This window comes from Dryobates pubescens, chromosome 12 (assembly GCF_014839835.1).
Source record: "Dryobates pubescens isolate bDryPub1 chromosome 12, bDryPub1.pri, whole genome shotgun sequence".
NCBI classification, from domain to species: domain Eukaryota; kingdom Metazoa; phylum Chordata; class Aves; order Piciformes; family Picidae; genus Dryobates; species Dryobates pubescens.
The window spans coordinates 33,935,966-33,959,693 of record NC_071623.1 but is presented as its reverse complement, the minus strand read 5'-3'; the positions used below and the strand labels follow the sequence as shown (position 1 = coordinate 33,959,693).

General features: G+C 52.6%; 1 protein-coding gene across 1 annotated transcript; it reads right to left on the bottom strand.

The window, feature by feature from the left end:
* Nucleotides 1-13,711: 13,711 nt before the first annotated feature.
* On the bottom strand, nucleotides 13,712-23,299 carry FANCB (FA complementation group B). The gene is made up of 8 exons (XM_009898067.2): nucleotides 22,352-23,299; nucleotides 21,532-21,684; nucleotides 20,934-21,026; nucleotides 19,572-19,700; nucleotides 18,577-18,749; nucleotides 16,222-16,676; nucleotides 15,209-15,446; nucleotides 13,712-14,168 (listed from the first exon to the last, which is right to left on the bottom strand). The coding sequence occupies exons 1-8, from the start codon at nucleotides 23,285-23,287 to the stop codon at nucleotides 13,748-13,750; spliced, it is 2,598 nt and encodes an 865-aa protein (XP_009896369.2). The 5' UTR covers nucleotides 23,288-23,299; the 3' UTR covers nucleotides 13,712-13,747.
* Nucleotides 23,300-23,728: the final 429 nt, after the last annotated feature.

Here is a 23,728-nt window from a genome sequence, read left to right as displayed (position 1 = left end):
ACGTGTGAGCATTAAGGTCAAACTCCATTCATCCACAGATGCTGAGACTTTCTCACTCTGGCTCCCTTCTTCCCCAGCAGGAGATACTGATGGATACTGATGAGCTGCTGGAGAAAGAGCTGATGGAGCAGTGTTCATCTGCAGCTGAATTGCTGCAGCTCTTCATCTGTACACAAGCCTGCTGGTGGCACAGGAGCTGCTGACCAAACGTGAGGCACTGGCCAAAGCTTACAACCCTCACACAGCTGGGGTTGTGGAAAGCATTGTGGAGGAGCATGGCACTAATCCCCGGGGCCAGGGGCATGGCACTGCCTGGGAAGGTCTCTCAGGGGGCTGAATCAGTGCCTTGGCCCAGCCACAGGGTCCTGCATCACCCAGAAATCACAGGTCAGGAGCTTACCAAGGGATCCAGGCCAGCCTGCTGCTGCCATTTCTGCACTGCTGGACACAGACAGAAAGGTGTTTGCTGGGTGGCACAGGGAGCACACAGGCAGCTCTCTGACCCTGGTTCCTGTAACACAGCAGGCAGCAAAGAAACAGGCTGCAGGCTGAGCTCTGCAGTCCTCAGCCTGCTGTGAAAATACTTCCACTGAAGCTGTTCCTCCTCACTGTCTGCAGAGCTGTAGCTGTTGAGAATGAGCTTCTGCCAGGCTTTCAAAGGAACTTACTCTAATGCCTTTGGACAGAGGCATCGGTGCCTCACAACGTTCTGGACAACAACCAAAGCCAAGGCTGCCCAGAGGGACTCCTGCCTGGAAGAACAGCCTGAGCAAAGCCACACTTCATCCACAGCTGCCCCTTACAGATTTTACTGTAACAAGTAATCTTTTCTGGCTTGACATGAAGAGTGAAGGAAGATATTTGTGCCATGGGGGGGGCTGCTTTGCAGGGAAGAGCGAAATGCCATCACACTTAGGGCTAGGCTGCAGAGCAAGAGCAGCTCCACACAAACCCACCTGACTGATTCGCTCCCAGCTGCAGCGCAGTCCTCACTGAAATCAGAAGGGAAAGGAAGGTGCTTCACTGACTCCAGCAACTCCTATACCAGTCCCCAGTGAAGGGTAAGTTCCCAGTGTGAAGCGCTCCAGGCAACCTGGGAGGGCAAACACTCAGAGTGGATTAGCTCTCTTCATCATCCTCTGAGGAGGAGCAGCAACTTGAGTCCAAACCAGCCTCTCAGGTAGTGGAGAGGAGAGCTGTGAAAGGCACACGTTCAGCAGCAAACACGCCAGCTTCATATCTTCGCTGTGAAGGAGCCCTGGAGGGCAGCAGTGATGAAGCAGCAGAGAGTTCTGGGGGTTGGTGTATTTCACTTGTGCTGAAGCTGGGAGTTTACTGGCACAGAACATCCACAATCCTCTCTGCTCACCTGAACAGCTCTGCAGCTGATTCAGAAAGAGGTTTGCCAACTCACTGCAAGACCTGCAGCAGTTCCTCTTGCTGGGGGTGGCTGATGCTGTGTGTCACAGCAGGAGGGTGGCAGCTGGACAGTTCTCCTCTTCCCACTGCCTGGGAATACGTGGCCAGACCCCTGGGGGTGCACAGGGGGAATATGCTCCTTAGCATCACCTGGGGAAAGTGCATTTGCACAGAGCAAATGAAGGGCTGACAGGTTCCCACCTGCCCTTGGCTGTGCCATCCATTTGCTTTCCCTAGGGCGAAGCAGAGCTCTACCTTTGACATCATGAGGCCAGGCCTGTGGCTGAACATGTCTGGAAATGTCATCTTTATCCCTTGGCTCCTGAAGAATTACCTTCTCTCTGCTGTAACTCCTCCTTGCCTGCCACAGAGGGTCCCCAGAGTCAAAGGCAAAGCAGCTTTCAGTCATTGCACAGCTCCTGGTGGCTCCCAAGCAGAGAGACGGGAGCAGAAAAGAGAGGAAGCTCCACCAGAGCCTGGTGTGGAAGAAGGACAACCTGTGTGAGGATGCCCTTCCTCACCCCCAAGAGCCCAAGCCTGGGACAGGCTCTGCAGAGGGTCCCCTGGGGCTCAGAGGTTAGACTTACAGCAGGCCCAGAAGGTGACTGTGTTGTGCGTGCTGGAGCAGGTTTCAGGTTTCAGCCTCCTCTGCTGCCCCAAGGAGGCCGGGCTGAAGAGGGACATCGAGTGTGTAGCAGTGAGAGTGGAGGCTGAAGGGCTCTCTGGCAAGGGCTTGGGGAAGCTGTTGCACTTCTCTCTGCTTGTTTCCTGGCTGCTGCCTATGAGCAGCACTCAGGATGTGCAGCCATGGGAACTTCCCCTGTGCCCACGCTGGGAACACCTTTTGCTTCTGCTCTGTATCACTCTTCCATCAAGAAGCTCTTCCTGATGCCCTGCCCTGGGGTGGCCGTCCAGAGAAGGATGAAATCTGGGACCTGGAGAGAAATGAAGAGGGAAGCATCAGCAGGAGAACCTTCTGGGGGGAAACCTTTTGTCATGTACACTTGTTTCTCATTTACTCCATTCCTCCCCACAAAGATGTCCAGCTTTGTCCCTGAGGATTCCCTGGGGGGCTGTCCAGCTTCACCCCTGAGGACCTGCAGTGGATGGGGTTCACAGAAGCAGCTGGTCCCCTGTGGCTCCAGACATTCACCCAGCAGTGTGCTGCAGAAACCACCCCCCAGCTGTGCAGTGCTGAGCATGCAGGCACTTACCCAGGCTATGGACTATGCCCAGGTGAGGGCCTCCTGAGACCCCACTGCTCCTGCTAATTCCTGGAGGGCTGTCATTTGCTCAGCAGGGCCTGCTCTGGGGTGGTGGCTTCTAGGGAGGTTTCTTTCCTCTTTTAATTACAAGTTTGCAGCTCTGCTCCTGGGCTTCAAGGACACAGGGTATCTTTTAATTATTATTTTCATGCACCACTGGAGCATCTAAGCAGCCTCCTGCAGCCTCAGGAAATGGGGCTGCCTGTGGTGAAGGAATCCCTCAGCCCCAGTGTGTGATTAGCTCTTCTGTGTCACTGAGCAGATCAGCTAAATGCTAAGCCCAGGAGTTCCATAAAGATTACAGAAGTATCATTTCACCTGCTCCCCCAATAGGCAATGTGAATCCTGCCTGCGGTGCCCAGCTGAAGGGCAGCCTGAGGCTGCAGACCTGCTGTGGCTCAGCCTCCCCCTCAGAAGAAGGAGAGTGCTGGGGGAGCTGTGCCTCGGCAGGGCTGTGTGCCGTGTCCGACCCTTTTAAGCCAGGGAAGAACATCCTGGCCTTGTGATTTGTCACTTGCTGCCTTCCTTCGTGCACCACCTGGAACATGCTAAAGGAGACATCGCTTCAGGAGAGCCAAGCAATTATTCTGGGAGCATAAGGCCTCCCAAGCCTTCCCTGGTGGAATGGATACCCAGGAAGTGAGGCACTCAACACCATTAAGTGTGGAAATCTCAGCCTTGAAGATTGCTGCTTTTACCTGGAGTTTGTCCCAGCTGTAGAATCACAGACTGGCTCAGGCTGGAAGGGAGCTCAGAGCTCATTTCCTCCAACCTCCCCACCAGGCCCAGGGACACCTCTCAGCTGCTCCTCATCCAGCCTGGCCTTGAACACCTTGGGGGAGGAAGCAGCCACAGCCTCCCTGGGCAGCCTGTTCCAGACAGAGTCTCAGCACCCTCATTCCCTAGCAGAAGCTCATGGGGTCCCCAGCCAGGATTCTCCAGGCTCATCATGTCTGGCATGTTCCCAGTGCTTTGGGGCTCTCCTTTCCCCACCAGCACCCACGAGTGTTAGCCCAGGGCAGGCCTGGGTGCTGTGCACAGGGGGTGTGAGTGCTTCCCTCCTGGCAGCAGGAGCACAGCTGTGGAATGGCTGCCCCAGCCAGCCCTTCCTTCCCCATAGCCTTCTCCTGGCCCTTCTGCTCCTCACTGCCTCAGTCCATGCCATGAGTGCAGGATCCATGAGCCCATGCCATGAGTGCACCAACATCCTCCTCTTTTGCTCTATGCTTCCCTGGGCCAGGGCAGGCCTGATTTTGTTATGTCAGTTCTGGTTTTCCCCCTCTAGGTGGGCGCAGAGATGGCTCAGCCACAGGACAAGCCTCCTCCCCCTTTGTCCCCTGCCATGCAGTCACTGGAGGTGAGGGCCAGCTGTCCCCAACAGTTCCCAGCTGCCCTGGCCACAGAGCTGGCAGATGCTGGGGTAGTCCATGCAGGGCTGCCAACCCCACAGTGCCAGGTCACTGGGTCCCTACAAGCATTGATGTGATGTTTGCTGCCTCTGCTGAAGTGCCACATGGGCTGCAAGCTGTTTCCTCCTGGCTGACAGCTCCGGGGGAGGCAGCCCCAGCTGCCTGCTCAGCAGGGACATCTGCCCCTGTCACCAACCCAGAGGGGCAGTGGCATCTGCTTGCTTTCTGTTTCCCAGCAGAGATGCCACAGCTTTATCTCAGCCCCTCACAGGGATCTCCTTCCTGCAGACAGGAAGTGAAGAGAGAGTTTGCGGAGGGAAAGGCTCTCAGATCCACAGCCCTCAGCTTCCTGCTCTGCACAGGGCTCCTCAGCCCTAAACACAACCCTAAGCACCATCCTCCCTTTGGCAGCAACTTGCCTCCACAGCCTGACCCTCACTCCCAGTCTAATCCTCCTGCCTGACCTTCAGAGTCCCACTCTCCTGCCTGTGCCGAGCCTGGCAAAGGTTGGGTGAGCTGAGCAGACAGTGCAGAGCAAGTACAGATGGGCTCCTCGCTGGCCCTAACTTGCTTCTCAGCCCATTAATTGCTCAGCAGTGCAAATAAGTGGAAAGCAAACAGCTTCTGCTGGAGGGAGGACTGTGAGGATGCCGAAGCTGTGTGGGAAAGAGAAGCCCTTCAGAATCCAATTTTCCTGCCAGAAAGTGAGCTGAAGATCTGTAGTGGAAGGAAAGCATCCCAGGGTGGCTTCTGCCACCTCTGGAAAACACAGGTCTGAGGTTAGCCTGAGGCCTCTCAGCTCCTCACAGAATCTCTCTAATGCCCCTAAAACCCCAATGCTACCCCCAGGAATGTATCAGCAAAAGGTTTTTGTTTAGTGCTGGAATCATTGAGGACTAACACATTTAGCCTTCCAGAGCACTATGGCATTCATGAACGAGAAAACAGCGCATGTTTTGCTAGTCCAAAAGGGGAACAGTAAAAACCTCTGATAGAAAACATTTTAACTTCCTGGTCTGGCAAAATCATCCCTTGGGAAACTCAGTGGAGGGGAGCAGCTGAGTCAGGACTCACCTCCCAAGGGCCTCTTTGGTTCCCAGGTGTCTAAAGCCTCAGGGTGATGCCTCCTCCTTGGGCAACATGCAGGAATAATTTGAATAATCACAGTTTAGACTTCAATCCTCTTGTGCCAGGGCCTGGGACTCTCCTCCACTTCACATCTTTGAGGCTGCTGGAGATGATTCCAGGAGTGATCCTCCCCTGAAAGACTCCTGAGAAGCCTCCTCCTCTCCTTCTGCTGGAGTCCCTATCAGGGGAGCAGAAAGAATAAAGCAGCCTCTGGGGGGAAAACTGCACATTCAGGAGCGTGGTTTGTGTATGCCAACGTTCATTTCAGCTCAGTACCTAACCTCACCTCCTCTTCCTTCAAACAGCATCACTCTGGGTAGGACTTTGATAAGATGCCATGTCAGGAAGGATCCAGGAACTCTCTGGCACTTCTGTGCTGTGGGGAATGGCTAGAAGGACAAACAGACACTCTGGGCTGCCTCTTTGGAGCCAGTCACAGAATAATTTCCATCACTGATCTAGAAGGCTGAATTCTCTCCTCTGCCACCTGGATCCACATAAACCTCTGTGGATGTGGCCAGACTCAGCCTTGGGAGTCTATTTTGCAAAGGCAGAGCAGGCTTCAATCAATAACTAAACCAAATTAGTTAGCACTAATGTGATGTACATTGAATGTGTTGAGTGTTGACTTACTGAGGGCTGCCACCAGCTGCAGACATCTCCTGCAGCCTGAACTGTAATGGGAAAGGACTTGGGCAAAAGCCTTCTGCTCTAGATTGAGTCACTGTGCCATGAGAGCCTGCCCTCAGCAGGCAGGGCAGGCTGCCCTCAGCAGGCAGGGCAGGCTGCCCTCAGCAGGCAGGGCAGGCTGCCCTCAGCAGGCAGGGCAGGCTGCCCTCAGCAGGCAGGGCAGGCTGCCCTCAGCAGGCAGGGCAGGCTGCCCTCAGCAGGCAGGGCAGAGGCATTGCACAGCCCACAGGGTCACTGCTCTGTGCCCTGAGCCTCTGCGCCTCAGGAAGGCTGGGGAGCTGGCTGGGGAGCTGGCTGGGGAGCTGGCTGGGGAGCTGGCTGGGGAGCTCCCTGATCTGCCTTTATCTACACCTTCTCTCCAGGGGAAGTCTGAGTTCTGAGGAGCTAGGATGGTTTCCCTCCCTGTTTCCAAAGGATTTCAATGCTATTTTAAATCAGAGAGAGTCAGTTCACAGTGATGATCTGGAATGGCTCAGACCCCTCACAACTTCCCTTCAGCTGTGCCTTGCTGAGGTATGGCACTTGGCTGTGCCTGGAGAAAGTCAGTCTCCTCTCCTCGGATTCACTAGCAGTGTCCCAGTCACCGCCAGGGACAGGTAAATGGCATTTGCCACTCCTGTATCAGGCTGTTCTCAGCCCTGTGATACAGCCCCAGGTGTGCACTGCAGGAGAGCTGCTTTGCAATGAGCTTACCTCGGTGCCTCAGCCACCCACAACTCTTCCCAGGTGGAACTACAAGGAGGAAAGCTGGCAAAGTGGAGTGCCTCAGAGGAGCCTGCCATGCCCTGGAGATGTCTCGTTGCCTTCACAGCGGGCACTGCGTCCCCAGGGGTCTGCAGCTCGGGCTGCATTCCAAAGGCAAATACGCACCCGGTGGAATGAAAGCCCGGAGCTGCCCTGTGCCTGGCCCTCGGCCTGCCTGCAGTGACACCTGGAGGGGAAAGCCGCAGAAGTAAACCACCAGACCGTGCAGTTCAGAGCGATGCTGAAGAGGCAGGAATCGCAAGAGCAGGAGGAGAGACAACCTTGTGGCTTCCTGGAGCACCTCATGGCGCTGTGGGGCTCCTGCCAGGCAGCTTTCAGTGCAGGAGAAATTCTCTGCTCTTGCAGCACCTGAAGAATGAGGAACCGCCTGGAGCACCTCTCTGCCGTCCCCATCCCCTGGCTGAATCAGATGGTCAGGCATCTGCAGTGTGCCCTGCATGTGGATGTGCCATGCCAGGAGATGCTGTCTGCCAGCCTTTATTCATCAGAAGTTTGCAGGCAGCTCATTACCAAATGATGAACCTTCCTGTTCCTGGTTAATTAGCAGCTTCACAGTCTGCTGGCTGAGGTCAGCTCCCTCAGGAGTGGCTGTCAGCTCCTGGAAAAGGATTTATGTCCTTTCCCTTGGGCCTTCTCCCTGCACCATTCCGCAGTAACCCAGCATTGCAGGAACCTGAGCCACAGGTGTCCTTCAGTCTTCCACACAGAGAAATCTGCTAACAAATGATGGCAAAAGAAGTGGCCGAGCCCCAGAGCAGTCTCTGCTCAGCTGGGGTAAATCCTCTGCTTCTGCTCCAGTGCAGTCAGACTATCGGCAGGGTACCTCAGACCTTCTCCTGCACCTCCACAAACATCAGAGGTGCACAAAGAGTTTGGCCAAATGATCCCAAAATTATTTCCCCTCCCCCCCCCCCTGTTTTCCTTGTGAATGTAATGCTATAAATCCGAAGGTCAGTGTGCTCTGCTAAAAGCTGTGCTGTGTGTTCCAGGAGCCTGCACCCGCCAGGCCAGGCACTGCTCTCTGCATGGAGTGTTTCTCAGCAGGAACAAAGCAGCATCATGTATATCATCATCATAAAGCAGAGGAGGAGGAAAATGGGCAAATAAAATGCTGGAGGGGAAGAAACTTTTTTTTCCTCCCACATTTCCCCTCCCTCAGCTCTAAGCTGGAAGCAGCTGATCTGCTGAGCAGCAAAGCTGTGAAAGCACAGAGCACACAACAGCTCTCTGCCCCTGCAGCTGTGGACACAAGTGCTGAGATGTCTCTTCCCCTGACACCTGCAAAACACCTGAAGCAAACAAGTGAAGTGCTGGGGGGTGAGGCAGGGTGTGTTCCTTCACCTGCACAAACAGCAGACTCTGCTGGGGCACCCCGAGGGAGCTCAGCTTTCCTAAGGAGCATCATCTCCACAGCCACACCTCCTGGAGGAGGCTGCTTTACAGCCAGGGAGGAGCCCATTGCTCAGGAGAAGTCAGGCTCCAAAGCCCTGTATTGAAGCATTTGTTTCCCCTGCCCCCTTCCGCTCTGCTCCCCTTTTCCCGGAGCTCCTGAGCATGCAGCCGGGGCCACGGACACTGAATGGCTGGGGGAGCAAAGCTGCAGAGCTTGCTGATGTGCTGCATCACCTCATCCATGCCTCTCTCCCTGGCAAAAAGCAAGAGCAGGCTCCTGGGGTGCACCTGAAGGGGAGAGGGCTGGGTGAGACTCACACAGGAGTTCACCTGCATGCTCATCATAACTCACATTGCCAGTCTCCAGCCACCAAGACACAGACCCTTCCTGGGTGCTTGATGTGCAGCCTGCTACCTGCCTCCACCACCAGCAGCAGAGCTGCCAGTGGTGGGGACAGAGGCAGGCAGATGCAACTTAGGATCTCGGGTAGTGATAGGAGTAGGGGGAATGGAATGAAGCTGGGGGTGGGGAGATTCAGGCGGGAGGTGAGAGGGAAGTTCTTCCCCATGAGAGTGGTGAAGCCCTGGAATGGGTTGTCCAGGGAGGTGGTGAGGCCCCGTCCCTGGAGGTGTTTAAGCCCAGGCTGGATGAGGCTCTGGCCAGCCTGATCTAGTGTGGGGTGTCCCTGCCCATGGCAGGGGGGTTGGAACTCGATGATCCTTGTAGTCCCTTCCAACCCTGACTGATACTATGAACTTGTGCTCCAGCTGGAAACAGAGCTGTGTATTGGGCAGCATTGCAAAGGGCCATCTAACCTCCTGCCTCTCCAGAGAGGGGCTTGCTGCAGGTTTGAACCACGAAATCACCATCTGTGTGCTGCAAACAGATGAACACAGCGTTGACTCTGGGCCACCAGTGAAGCTCTCCCCAGCTGGGCCCTGCCTCTTAACTGGGAAAGCTTTCTCAGGGCATTACTGCTGTGGGCAAGAAACTGAGACTGCTGCAGGGAACCAAGGGGTTCCTGCCCATCCCACTGCCACAGATCCACTGTGCAGTGGTCAGGAGCATCTTAGCTGTTCATAGACACCTTCAGCCTCACCAGCTCCTGCTCAGCACCCACAAAGAGCAGTGCAGGCAGACGCAGTCTCAGTGAACAGCAGCGTGGCCTGCACTGATCACTGATCAGCCACATGCTGCAGGCTGAGCTCAGGTCAGAGGACAACAAAATTCTCTTTTCTTTCTTCCCAGAGTGTTTGAAAGACCATGTTTTGCTTACTGCAAGTAATATCCCCAAATACCTTCTTCTTGGGGAACTCCTTCACTTTTCAGGCATCAGGAATGCTGCTGTTCTTCCTTCCTCTGGTTGTTAAGACAATTCCAATTTAACTGTGGGGGGCTGCTTCTGAAAACAGAGCTGCAAATGGCTTTGTAGCTGCAATGTGCTGCAAACAGAGAAGCTCAGCAGGGTTCACCGAGGTGAGAATGGACTGATAAGAGATTCTAGCAAGGTGAGGGAAATCAATGCACATCAGCTGGAGGAAAGATAAGCCTTGTACACTGATAAGGAGAAAGCTAAAGTCTGTTTAAGTGTACAGAGAACAGCTGAGGAATCTGTGTGCTTCCTTTTTGCTCCTAGTAAGTGATACAAGGTGCCAAGACTGTGTGGCAGCTACAGGTGGCTTTGAAGCCCTCTATCAGGATCATCTCTGCTGTGCAGGCTCTGCAGGCTCTGTGCTCAGCTCACTACCCACGCAGGACCACAGAGGCATGTACAGAATGTCTCAAAGCTGGCTCCCAAACTGCAGTCTCACAAGCACCAGCACCACCCCAGGGCACCCTGCAGCTACCTTGCTGGTGGTCCTAATGCTCAGCTGCTCTGCCAAGGACTTGCCCTAAGCTGCAGCTCTGTACTCAGAGATCAGTGTCTGTAGCCAGGAACCTTCTCTTGGAGCTTCCACTGACCAACCTGTCCTGGCCCCAGGGCAGCTGTGCGAGCAGGAGCCTCCTCGTGCTCTGGCTGGCACACTCCAAACAGTTTGGCAGTTTCTTCTGGAGGTGCTTAGCTGAGGAGCAGTAAGGACAATTTGTCTCCTGACTTACACTTTGTGCCCCAAAGCTTCATGTTGGAAGCTGGGAACTTGTTTATGATTTATTAGTTCTCTGCCTTTCTCTTTGGCAATGTAGCCAAGGTGGAGCCACAGGAAGCCCCAAATGACCCCAGCTCCAGAGACAGCCTGGGCAAAGGGGTAGCATATTTGTGAGGCTGCCCACCAAGCCCCCTGCTGAGACAGGAAGTAGGTTCTGACTCCTGATGTGGATGATCAGACCTTGGAAGAGGCAAGAATGGCACCCAGGAAGCAGATGTGCACCCTGCGAGGCACTGCAGGCTGCCTTTGTGCTGCAGTGAGGTGGGAACACCAAGTCCCTACCTGGGGAGTACAGCTGTGCTCATCTGAGCATGCATCAGGAGCAGTGTGGCCAGCAGGAGCAGGGAGGTCATTCTGCCCTGTGCTCAGCACTGGTTAGGCCACACCTTGAGTCCTGTGTCCAGTTCTGGGCCCCTCAGTTTAAGAAGGACATTGAGACACTTGAAGGTGTCCAGAGAAGGGCAGCAAAGCTGGGGAGGGATCAGGAGCACAGCCCTGTGAGGAGAGGCTGAGGGAGCTGGGGTTGCTTAGCCTGGAGAAGAGGAGGCTCAGGGGAGACCTCATTGCTCTCTACAACTACCTGAAAGGTGGTTGTGGCCAGGTGGGGGTTGGTCTCTTCTCCCAGGCAAGCAGCACCAGAACAAGAGGACACAGTCTCAAGCTGTGCCAGGGGAGGTTTAAGCTGGAGGTGAGGAGAAAGTTCTTCCCAGCAAGAGAGATTGGCCATTGGAATGTGCTGCCCAGGGAGGTGGTGGAGTCCCCATCCCTGGAGGTGTTCAGGAGGGGATTGGATGTGGCACTTGGAGCCATGGTTTAGTTGTCATGAGGTGTTGGGTGACAGGTTGGACTTGATGATCTCTGAGGTCTTTTCCAACCTTGTTGATTCTATAATCTACAGAGGCAGCCTGGCCAGGGGCAGCTGAGACCTGCTGCAGTGCACAGGGCTTGAGCACACCTGGAGTAAAGTGAAGTTGTGCATTCTGGAGCAGGTTATCAAGAACCAGCAAGGCAAGGTCTTCTCTGAGTGGCTGAGTGCAAACCACGGGCTCTGGGACAGACAGGGACAGCACCAGGGAGCAGCAAGCCCAGAGAAAACATCATTAGGCCAGGGCTGATTATCCCCTGCTGGAACCTGCAAGCCCAGCTCTGGTCCCGCTGAGGTGGCAATTACTGCTTTAATGACTGCTGCAATTACTGCTTTAATTGCTGCTTTAACTACTGTTCCACACAGGCTGGTGGCTGTGGCTTCCTGGCATTAATTCACAGGAAGGCTTTGGCTGGCCAGGGGACAGTGAAGAGTGACCCCAACCCCTCCATGAGCCAGGGCTGTGGGTAAGCACTCACCCTGCAAGGGACTGGAGCAGGAGTGAGGATTGGGCTCACCCCTGCTGCCTCTCCTCAGGCACCTCATGGGGTCTGCCAGCCCAGTGCTGCTCTTGCTGATGACTGCAGACATGCTGAGGGGCAAATAAAGCTTACACCAGGAAGAGTGCAGAGCTGCTCTGACTGAGAGCGGGGTCAGACTGGAGCTGAGGAAGAAGTTGTTCAGTGTGAGGGAGCTGAGGCTTTGGCACAGGCTGCCCGGGGAGGCTGTGGCTGCCTCCTGCCTGGGGGTGTTCAAGGCCAGAGGTGAGCTCTGAGCTCCCTTCCCACCTGAGCCATTCTGTGGCTCTGTGACCATTAAAGAATTTCATACTCCTTTGGAAAAAGGAGAAAGATTCTGCCACCCCCTCCCCCAGAAGTCCACTCCTCCCTGGAGCCCTTAAAAGCCTGTGCATTAAAAATTCACATCCAAGCATAGATTAAAAATGGTAGCAGCATCTGAGCACAGCTAATGAGTGCTGAATTTTCTTAAGTGAGGTTGAGAAGAAGCAAAATTGAAGCAAAAGTTTCTCATGTGGTAGGCAGCACTGAAATTCACTGCCAGTGAGCAGAACTGAATGAAAAATGAGCCTTAACTGCAGGAATCCTTAAAACAAAAGGCTCAGGAGCCTGAGGTGGCAGCTGGGGCACTGTGGGCTGCAGGTCAGGGCTGTGCAGAGGAAGTGTTTTCTACTGTGTTCCACAGGCACATGCCCAAGTGCCCAGCCAGGCACTGAGGGCTTCCCCAAGGGGAGCTCTGTGTCAGGGAGCTGGCTCCTGTCTGCAGGTATCTGATCCAGCAGAGCTCTGGCAAGCTCTGGAGATCAGCTGCCCTCTGCAACCCACCAGAACTGGCACATTCAGAGCAGCCAGAGCCTGCTGGCTGGGTACAAAGCCACTACCACACAGCTGCCAACCAAGAGCTACACAGGTTGGATCATGCACCAGCAGGTTGTGATTGCTACATGCAGGTCAAACCCCCTGCAGAATTACCTGTACATCCCTGATGAGGCAAAGGATTCTCCCAGGGACTTTCCCAACCACCTGCCCAGGAGCCAGGAGTCCCAGGAAGTGGGATTGGCCTCCCAGCTGCTGCTCCCCCAGAGGAATGCAGAGGGAGTGTGCAGCGTGGGCAGCTGCCTGCTCTTATCACAAAGAGCCTTCTCTGGCTCTGACCTGCACCTCTCCCAGCCTGACCTGCTGCCATGCAGTGTGCAGCACCAAGCACCCAGCTGCTCCAGCACTTGTGCCCAGCACTGCTGCTGCCACTGACTGACATTCCTCAGATGATTTGCCAGAGCAATACTTGCAGAACACACTCTGTGCAAGAGCTGACTTCCAAGGCTTTCTGGGAAGTCCAGAAGATGGGACCCCAGCTGCTGGTGAGAGAAAGGCAGTGACTCCACCTGCTCAGCTTTCCTGGGACACCAGCAGGTGCTCAGATCAATCACCGCACAACCATTAGGGCTGGAGAAGACCTCGAAGATCAAGTCCAGCAGTCCCCCAACACCACCACGGCCATTTAACTGTGCTCCCAAGTGCCACCTCCACACATTGTGGAGACACCTCCAGGCATGGTGACTCCACCACCTCCCCAGGCAGCCCTTTCCAAGGCCTGGCCACTCTTTCAGTGAGAATTTTCCCTTAATACCCGACCTGAACCTCCCCTAAGGCACTTGCTAGACCAAAGAAAGTGAGGTTTAACATCTCCAGTTGCTTTTACTTCCAAGAGGCAAGTTGAGGCAAGCACACAGCCCTTAATTCCTGTGGCTGCCAGCAGAAGATTCCAGAGAGCCTGAACCTCTGTTCAGACTTGCTCCTCTTTTCTACAAGCTCTGCCCCAAACTTCCCCACCAGCATAAACCTTCCACAGATTTCCAGCAGACCCTTAGAGTCTGGCACAGAAAAGTCTCTCCCATTGCAGGCAGCAGACCCACCACTTGCATCACTACCCCTGAAGGTTGTGCCATGTCCTTACTAGCCAGGTAGAGAGCTCTCCATGACTGCAGCATGCATTGCCAGACAGCTGCAGAGCTACTTCCAGCACTGCAGAGCTCTTAGCCTTGATGATTATCTGAGCTCTAAAGTCCCAGAAGTAGTCACTGAAATGTGTTATTGAATAGCCCAAGTTTAATAAAACTTATTCACAATCAGCTCAGTGAGTGGCTCCTAGGCCTTGCTCAGTCTCCAGACAGCCATATCTGAGCTGAGCTGAGCTGCTGCTCTTTTCCAAGTCATCTCCTGGTAGAGGGCAGCAGCCATGGTCTGAGCCATGCTCAGCTTGCTCTGGTCCTGCTCACTCTGCAGCTTCTTTCTGAACTGCTCCACTCCTTCCTCACTCTCCAGTAAAGCAGCCACAGCAGCAGCACTCATGTCCTTGGCAGGCACATCCCCCCATGCAGAAGTGCTTTCAGCTTTACTTTCTTTGGAGAAAAGAGAGCTTCTTGAGGTGAGCATTTCCTTCTCCAGAGCCAGGGCTAGCTGCTCAGTAAGTGCATCCTTGCTGCTAGACCTCAGCAGCTTTACATCACAGCCTGCTGGCAGAGCTCTTCTCAGGCTGTGAAGGCACTGGAACAAGACAGTCAGATTTCTGTAAAACAAGATGATAATGATGATGATGATGGCTACTCTCTAGCCTCAAAATTCTCTAGTGGAAAATAAATCAAAGCTACTTCAAGTCAAAGAGGGAGAAACCTGTAGTACTGATGGTTTGAGGTATTATGTGCACTGTGCAAGAGCAAGCAAGGGCTCTCATGGCATCAGAGGAGCCACTGGACATCCAAAGAGCTTCAGCAGCACAGACACTCTGTGCTAAAAGAGCTGTGCACAGTCACAGTTCACAGGAGAATCACTTGTACCCCTGTGGAGCAAGCCGCCTGTAACAGCAGGAAGGAGTTGTGTTGTCTGGGCTACAGTGAAGAGGTAGAACAGAAGGCACTTAGAGACTGGATGGAATCCACCAAGGCCAAGGCAGAGTCTTGCACCTGGGCAAGAATAACCTCCCAAAATCCCAGCAGCATCCATAAGGAGGTAGTTTTCTGATAAGCCAGGAAGGCATCTTCACACTGCACAACTTTAACAAATGGAGTTTGTTCTGGAAGGCTGTGGAACAGCCTGGCCTGCAGCTCACTCCTCCCACAGAAATATCCTGGCTGGGGGGGAACACACAGCTATGGCATGTGCAACACACCACAAACATGTAGCTGACTGACAATGCAGCAATGGGTCAGGAGCAAATGGATCAGCACCTGAAAGGGAACCAACAGCCCTGAGGCTTAGAGTTCTTCCTGAGCAGCCTTTGAGAGAAGAGAGGAAGCCCCAGCAAGGGGGAAGGGCTGACCCTCACTCCAAGCCAGACACCAGGAAGAGCTATTGCTTTTCTTACTGCTTTGGCCTGCACTCCTGGGGACACAGAGCCAGCACCGAGCAGTGGAGGCCAGAGGCAGCTCCAGCTCCACGCTCCAGCCTGGGCACAGCTCCATGCTGCAGGTCCTGCCACAACTCTCTGGTTACCACAGTCTCCTAGCTGAAGCATCCTGGTTAGGATCTTGGCTGACTGTGGCCCCAGGAAGCACCACAGATAAAGCGTGTGCAAGATGAACGCTCTTTACCCCTCGGGGGCAATTTTACCTGCAAAACAAGGTCAGAACTCCTTCCAATGGATTCCTCAGGGTCCAGCTGAGAACTGTGCCATGCACATTCCCTGCTTTGTGACAGAACAGCTTGTCTGGGCATTCCTTCAGGGGTGTGCACTCCATTGCTCCCAGCAGCCACGAAGTGACTGGAGCCAATGTGCAGGCAGCAGACACTACCTGGAAGGAGAACCTGGCAGACACTGCAAGCACAGCAAGTACATCTTCCATGGAACCTGCAGGCAGACATAGTACACACACACTGAACTATTTTTATCATGCTGCATGCACTGAACGTGCTTAGATCTGGGTCACACTCCCAGGTTTAGGGGAAGTTTGCACCTCCTCTGGGAATCCTCTCCTCACCTAAATTCTGATGCCTGCTCCTGACAGGCAAAACAGCTGGCTGAGTACCCAAGCCCCACCTGTGGCAGGAAGCCACTGAAGACACACCTCACCTTGCCAAAAGCAGGCTATTAATAGCCTCCTGTGACATGTTGGCTTCAGTGATGTAGCATTAAAGGAAGATAGAAGTTAAAGTTCTTTGAAATGATTCAGAGGATATTTGGCTACCTGGGCAGAAGCCCACTTCAGTCAGGAATATCAGAAGAAAGGAAATTAAATGACCTCAGTAGATGTGCAGATGAGGAAAAGCTGCAACTGCTGTGGGATCATTTAAGAGGTAATACCACGCCAGAAAAAATAATCTATGCATCTAATCAAGAGAAAGCATTTTGGAACAGAAAAGAATGCAGGCCTCAGCATCCTGAGCTAACTGAGCTTCAGCACTAACCTCTCCAGCCACAGCTCAGCAGCAGTGCTAGCACAGAACCTTACAGCACCTCACTTCTGCCATTCTGAAAAACATTCACTCAGCTTTTGCTTCCCAGCAGGCCCAAGATGCTCTAAGAGAGATGTGGTTGGACCTTGAAGGCTTAGCTTGGGTTCACCCAGAGCAAAGGGAAGACTCGGCTATCTGTTTATGAACCCAAAGCAAACCATTCCGTTTACCTGTGCAGTATCCATTTTCCCTCTGCAGCTTTACTGAATGTTTTCCATTGGAAATGTCCTCCAGGCTCAAGGCAATCTTCCCACAGAGCAGAGAGATCTCTCTGCTCTGCTGCAGGCTGTCCCCGGGAGGTGCCTGTCTCTTGGCACGCAGGAGGACAGCGCAGCGCACGCGGTGGAAGGCCAGCAGCGGCGAGAGGCTGGTGACAGCCGTCACTGCCCTGCCTGCACCCAGCCCAGCCCCTACACACCCCCAGGGAACCTCCTTCCTCAGGTCACTCTTGCCACACAGATCCAGTTTCATCTTCTTGGCAGGAGGCTCAGTCTGACACGGGGAGAGGGGCAGTGCCGAGCAGGCTCTCTCCAGCTTGGTGACTCTGTTTCGACACTTGATGACAGGAGCAGCCAGGGAGGAATCTTGATCCAGCACCAAGGATAAGCTGGCAGCACTCAGGGACCTGTGGGGACACAGGCAGGGCACTGCACTCCTGCTCTGTTATCTTGCCTCCTGACAGATACTTTGCAGGTATGCACAGACTCCAACAGCACTGCAGGGAACAGAAGCCGCTCCAGGGACTGTTCTAAGCTCAGCACGCAGTGTGAGAGCTTCTACGAGCTTCCAGAAGCTGGATGCCTCATTTCAGCTGAAAGACTTTGGATGTTTAATTCACTCCCAAAATGTTGAAAAGTTCCCATAACCCATGAGATACTCTCCTATATTTATACTTTATTTCTTACAGCTTCATTTCTTTTAACCAAAACAGTGTTGAATTCTGCTCTGTAAGGACTAAAAGCTCCTCTGGTGTTCTGTAGTGTCTGACAGCTATTCAAACAAAACTGAGTGCAGGGGATAAAGCAAAAGGTTTGAGATACCTCACACCAATCAAACCACCTTGCACAGGCACTACTTGCCTGAACTGTCTGAAGTCAATTACCCAGCTCAGGGTTCTTCCAATGGAATCCTAACAGCCCTGCTCCAGAGCCCCTCTGAGTGACTACTCTGTCGGTTCGGCCTCTGGATGTCACTGCCACTGGCAGTCCTGTCAAGGCCTTCTTTTCTTGGTGAAGCAGCATCACCACCTCACAATGCACCCTGACACACCACTTGCCATTTTGGATGAGTAGGAAGTAAAACCCCAACCAGTCCAGACTGTCAGTGCTGGGGGAGGAGAGCAAGCAAGGCCCTTCCCCAAACCCAGAGTGGCTGTGCAGAGCACTGAATTGCAGCCAGAAGCTCTGCTCCCACCAGCCTACCAAATGGCTTCATCTGCACACATCTGCTGCTGGCTTCTAAAGACAGGCTTGACCCTTTGGAGGGTTTCTGAAGCTGCAGAGCAATCAGCTATTTCCTTTTCAAAAGTCACCATCATCAAAGCTGAAAGAATCAAGACTGGCAAGGCAAAACCAATCTCTTGCCTCAGAGCCTTCTAACAGAGGCTGTCAAGATGATGTCAACCTTCCTGTAAAGTCGTAGCACCCTGGCAGCTGAGCCACAACATAGCCTCAGCTCCAGCAGAACAGCCAAAGGGCACCACAGGTCAACTCCCTCACAGCCACTGCAATCACTGCCCAGTGGCATCAGCAGCTTTTAGCTCACTCTGACAGTCTCAGCTACACTGTTGGTGGGAATGTGGCTCAGAAGGAAGTTCTGACTCCACACGAGCTCACACTGCACACTGGAAATCTGTCTCATGGAATCCTGTTTTTTTACACTGCACTCCAAGTGAGCTCCCTACCTGGAAGGGGGAAATGATAGGAGTGAGATTTACAACTGCAACTGAAATGCACATAGTAACCAAAATAAGAGACAAGGACAGAAACAAAGCAATGATGTTGATGGTTTGAGGGCTGTGCAGCTCCACAGAATCTACACAGCACAGCAGCTTAGCTAAGACTGTGTTTGATTGGTTGCTTGATTGCAGCACAGTTCAGTTCAAAGGCTGAGTATTCATTAGGCTGATCAGAGGAGTAAAAATGTTTCCTTCTGCACTTCTGCAAGCAAATTACTTACCAGGAACTTCAAGGTGTTAGGAGTCAGGTATCAGGGACTGCACAGCCACAGCACATACCAGTGGTGCATGGCACCCTCAGTACAGACTGGCAGGAGCCATCAGTGTTGCAGCAAGCCTATGCCAGTGCTGTGGCTGTCCTGGCACAAGTGCTTTGTGGCTGTTCAGTGTGGTGGTTTGCACAGGGTCAGGGAGATGCAAGCAGCAGCAACCACAAGACACAGCTGAAGCAATTACTAAACACACAAAGTTCACAGCTCAGAAAGCCACTTTGCTACTGCAGAGCTTAGCCTGCAAATTCAGCTTCTACAAACCCACCCAGTGGCAGCAGATGCCAGTTTGTACTCACAGGTGAAATGCTGCAGCCAGCTGCACTCCAACGACCAGGCTGTCCCCCACGACGCGCTGCCAGAGACTCTCCACGAGACGCTCCGGGGCCTGCTGTGCCACTGGCATCTCCTGGCCAAGAGGAGGTGGAGGAGGAGGATTTTCCACATCATCCCAGAGAGGGACAAGACCTTCCTTGCAGAAAAATGGGGTTTAGAGAAAGTCAGTGGGAATATTAGTTCCCTTTTTTTGTATTACAATAGTGGTGTTTTGCCACAGATGGCTGCTGGAGGTGCTCTGAAGGCACATCAGCTGCAACCCACACAGAGCAGCTTGCCCTCTGCAGCTGCTTGGAGAGAGCGAGCTGTGTTTCCTTAAAACACAAGCAATCAGGAAGAGCACAACCTTCCTGCCTTAGAAACAGAATGTGCCTAAATCTTGAACTGCCATACAATTATTTGTCCAAAGAAGATTGAATCATTAAGTGATTGAAATGTTGTTGTCTAAGCCTGGCTGACTCGAGAGGCCCCACACAAACTGGAAGGGATTTAACTCCATTGCAGGTAAGTCAGGAGGCTTATTTTGAGCAACGCATCAAGATGACCTTTCCCCAGCCTCCATCACCTTCTCAGCCCACAGCTGCACCTGTCCCCATTGTCACATCAATTTTGCTCACACAGCCCTGTGACAGCTCCTTTTTTTGCAGCATTAGATCTTGAACAGCTGTTCAATACCTAGGTGACTGTGCCAGCTCACACTGCAGTCCCCATCCTCTTTGGCACCACATCTTCTGCAGAGGCTGCTCCTCCATGCAGCTCAGCTGCCAGGAGGTATTGTGCAAATCCATTTCAAGCAGACAATGAAATTTATTCTTCACTATGTACACTGAGTGATTAACCAGAACTGAAAAGCAGATGGCTGTTTTGCAGGTGAAAGTAACAAGTGGCTGAGGGAATCCCCCTCCCCAAATGGCTCAGCAGAACCAAGAAGTGATCTGTCATCTCCTCTGCATTTTACCTCTTTGGCAGTTGGCAGCACATGGGTTCTGCCCTCCACAAGATCTTCTAAGGCTTTACAGGACTGAAGAAGAACTCTCTGTTTGAGTCCCAAGTGCTGCTGCAGCTCTCGAACCGCTGTGCAGCCAGCCTGTGGAAGATGCAGATGCTTGTTGAACTTGTGCAAACCAGAACACAAACTGAGGCTACTAAGACACCTCCTCAGCTTCCTATTTTTAGGTAAGGATCACAAACTTCACCAAATTATGTACACATTTACCACCTCCATGCCATCATTTTCATCCCTCCCGTTTCACTCTGCCATGGGAAGCTATTGCTTTCAATTTCTTGTGTTCATTATTGGTCAGGTCAATACACAGAGGAGTGGACAAAAGAATCCAACACAAGCCAAGACACAAACACCAGTCAGGATCAGTCACCAGCAGCTCACCAGCCTGAGGGAAATGCACTCCATGCAAGCAAAGTGCTGCTGTCTGCTCACACTGCAAGAGCCAAGGGCACTCAGAGCAAGCAGCGCTGCCCACGGCAAGCTCAGTACACAAAAGCGTTCAGAGCACTCTTATGTGACACCTACCAGACCACGCCTCATTAGCGCCATAGTTTATGCAGTAAGCCTGTGCTAGACTTGGCTCAGGGGTCAGGAATAAAGGCGTTTCTGCAACGTCTTCTAATCAAGGTGGACAGAGACTTGTCCAGACCTGCCGGCAGCATGAAGTCAGCAAAGCCGTTTGGCAGGTACCCCGACGGCTCCCCGCTGTGCTGATGCTCAGACGGTGATCGGCTAAGTCTCAAAGGACTCTCTGCCAGTGCTCAGTTTTGTTTCAAAAGCAGTTAAATAGAGGGGTTCCCCAGACAGCGTCATAAATACTGCTAATGAAAAGCAAGCCACATCGGAGCTTCATTTTAGCTGCTAGTAACAGGAAAAGAGGCCTCACCAGGTGGTGAAATAACAGCCGCGAATTTGGGTATAAGTAAAAGCCAACTTGTCCGAAGCCCACAGGCAGAGAATCAGACCACAGTGCTCTTCATTTTCAGGATAAGCCACCACTCAAAATAGGTCATGAGAAGCAAACACTCTGACTTTATCAACCTGGTATTTAAGTATCCATGAGCCAAATGACTGCTACTAAGCTGTGATGGGACGGTCTCACCATTATCTCAGAGGTTTATTCCAAATTAAAGTAGGCCCTTGCAATTATCCCACTCCTTTGTAACAGCTGAGAGAACTCAGACTACCACTGCTTCAGCAATGGGTACTGAGTTGTCTGAACTGCTTCTCCAGCAAACCTCACCTTTTAGATCATGCAATGACACACAGGAGTACTTTAGAGGAAAGAGGGAGGCAGAACTATTGAGCACAAACCTGTAGTCTTGTCTGAAGGGCCTGGACAGTAAGCAAGCCATTCTCTTGCAATCCTTCTGCAGCAGCAACGTTGTCTTTGTAATTATTACCACTCTGAAAAACCAAACCCAGCCAGTGAATTCATTAAACACTGAAAGTAAGGTACAGGCTATTACACAGCAGTTTAAGGCTATGGGGGGCAAACACAGGCAGGCAGCAGAACGCCTGTGCTTTCTAAAGGAACAACCCTCTGCAGGCAGTTGGGCGATGGGACCCAAGGGCAGGGCTCAATGGTGCCAAGTAACAACCTCGGTGGCTCTCGTGAAGAGAGGGTGCTGGGAGACAGGCTGGACTCCATGGTCTCAAAGGTCTTTTCCAACCTGCTTAATTCCACTCTATTCTTAGCCAAAAGGTAAGCACTGCAGCAAACCTGCCAGCTGTGAGGCATTGTCAGCTACACTGCTTTCACCTCCCAAAGCATGCTGATGCTCTGAAGGAAGCAGGATCATCTCCCCAGAGAATGCACGACTGCATTCAGACTTGAGGGCCCTTCACTTTGCCGAGCTCCCACTGCAGTAAGCACACACTGGGCAGCTGGGACGAGGCAGGCTGCACTTACTGCATAGCTGACTGCTCCAAGATCTGTTATGGTGAATGTGCTCAACACCTCTGCACTGGAATCATCCCTGAAGAGCAGCAGGAGCTGCTCACTCCCAGAGCCAATGAAGTCGTCCACCAGCACACACTTCACGTCTTGCCACTTGGAAGCCACCTAGGGCAGAAGAGGTTTAAACAAATACAGAGGGCTGAGCTCTGGCACTGCTGAAGCTTGCTTTCTGCACAGAGGCAGCCTGGTCAGGCAGGGGTGTGCAGTGCAGTACTGGAAGCCATCTCAGGGTCTCGCTCTCAGTTCATCACTCAGAGCCTGAGTTATCTCTGGTTAAAACCAGGCTTTGCCCTCCAAAGATTGCTTTGCACAGTACAGGGGGCAGAGGAGCTGACAGCTTTTCAGTGTGCTCAATGAAGAGCTGAATTCTCTAACATTTGTTTAGAACCAGTGACACTTGCAGAGCACCTAAAGACATTGTACCTGTAGCAGAGATCTCTGTTGTATTGCACTCTGAAATATGTGGGGGAGGCAAAGACAAATTCGTACAACAATGCTGCCAACCAAAGAGGAGAAACCTCCCTGGCTTCTGCAGCTCTTCTTGAGAGAGGACCATAAGCCCTGCAGGTTAACTTTGTCTCTCCTGACTTTAGGAAACAAGGTGTAAGAAAGAAGAACAATCTGATGCTGTAGAGAGGTGATTTTCACAGAAGCAACTGCAGCAAACAAACAAATCCAACCCTGCCCCTCTTCAGCTGCAGAAGCCCCACGAAGCCAATCTGAACAACCCAAGGCTACAGCAGTAACAGGCAGCTGGTGAAAGGCACAATACCTGCAAGCTGCCTCTCCTCTGCACAGCACAGACATTTCCAGAGGCAAAGGACACAACAAACAGCACATCACTGCTGCTGGTTACAGCTGCTTTTACTGAGCATGGCTCCTCATAAGGAAGCTCACAAACCCCTCTGGGCAGCCCATCTTGGAACCAGATCAGCTGATTCTTGTGAGTGACAGCCACCAGCGATGTCCGGAGCTGCCTTCTCCAGGTCTCACTCTTGCAGACACAGACAGAGGACACCACCCTGCCATAAGCATGGGGCATAAAGCATGTGCCAGGCAGCATCTTCTGTGCTTTGACTGCGTAGCCAAACAACTCAGTACCCCAGATGGCTCTGTCTGAGGCGGAAAGCTCAGCCTCCGCTTCGCCCTCTGTCAGGCAAGCGGTTCTTATCCCTAAGACAACAGGCCCTTCCTCCTGGATTTCACCTGTCCACACAACAGAAGACAGCTGAACAGGAGCACTGAGGACTGTGCAGGTGCTGGCAGAGATGTAGAAGAGCTTGCTGGCATGCCTCCACAGCACCGAGGGGCCAGCAAACAGCCTGACATCTTCTTTCAGCTCGTAATCCAATGTAAACTGCAAGGACTGCTCAAACTGGTTGGAGCTGTGAAGGAACAGCAAAAGGTATTTCACAACATTGTTCCTTTTCTTCTGTTTCATCAAAATGCAGGGGAGGATAATCCCAGTTCTGGAATCTGCTGTGCAGCTACAACAAACTATTTCTGTTTTCAAGGGCCTGCCACGCAGGCTGAACACTCCAGAAGACTTCTGCACAAAGAGCTTAGTGTCTCTGCTGAAGGTCATTCTCCTGACACACAGATCCACTCTCTTATCAGCTGCTCCCTCCACGGGGTTTGGGGGTGACAGCTGAAATATCAGGACTTCACCATTGTAGGACAAGAACTGCTCTTGCCCACTCAGCAGCATCTTTATATGTTCTGCTACAGCACAACTGGATGCACCTCCATTTCTGGCAGGATTACTTCTCTGCTGAAATTTTAACCTATCTGGATGCTTTCCACCTACAAAAGTGAACACAAAACAATTAAATCATTTTGGGACTAGCTGAAGGAATTTATCCCTAGGAGTAAGAATAAGAGTGAAAATCTACATTGCAAAGCAAGGTCATAGGCTTATTTGAGGATATGAGGGCTGCACATGCTCTCATCTCAGGTTAAAGTGAAGACAGGCAAGCTGTACTGAGGGATGTAACAGACGTGCTGCAGAGTCGCACTCAAGCCATTTATTTACCAAGGCACAGATTAGCTGCTGATCAGCTGCTGCAGGACATAATACAAGGTGAAAGAAACCAAACCACAGACACTGTTTGTGTGATTGCTCCACGAACATGCTGGGTGGACTGAAAGG

Excerpts from the sequence above, each read along its gene's own strand:
- FANCB (XM_009898067.2), bottom strand. The coding sequence starts at position 23,287 with ATGCTGCTGAGTGGGCAAGAGCAGTTCTTGTCCTACAATGGTGAAGTC. Across the intron at positions 21,685-22,351 it reads AGAGGAGAGGCAGCTTGCAG|GTGGCTTCCAAGTGGCAAGA; the intron begins GTATTGTGCCTT and ends CTTCTGCCCTAG. Across the intron at positions 15,447-16,221 it reads GGAAAATGGATACTGCACAG|GTTCCATGGAAGATGTACTT; the intron begins GTAAACGGAATG and ends GTCTGCCTGCAG.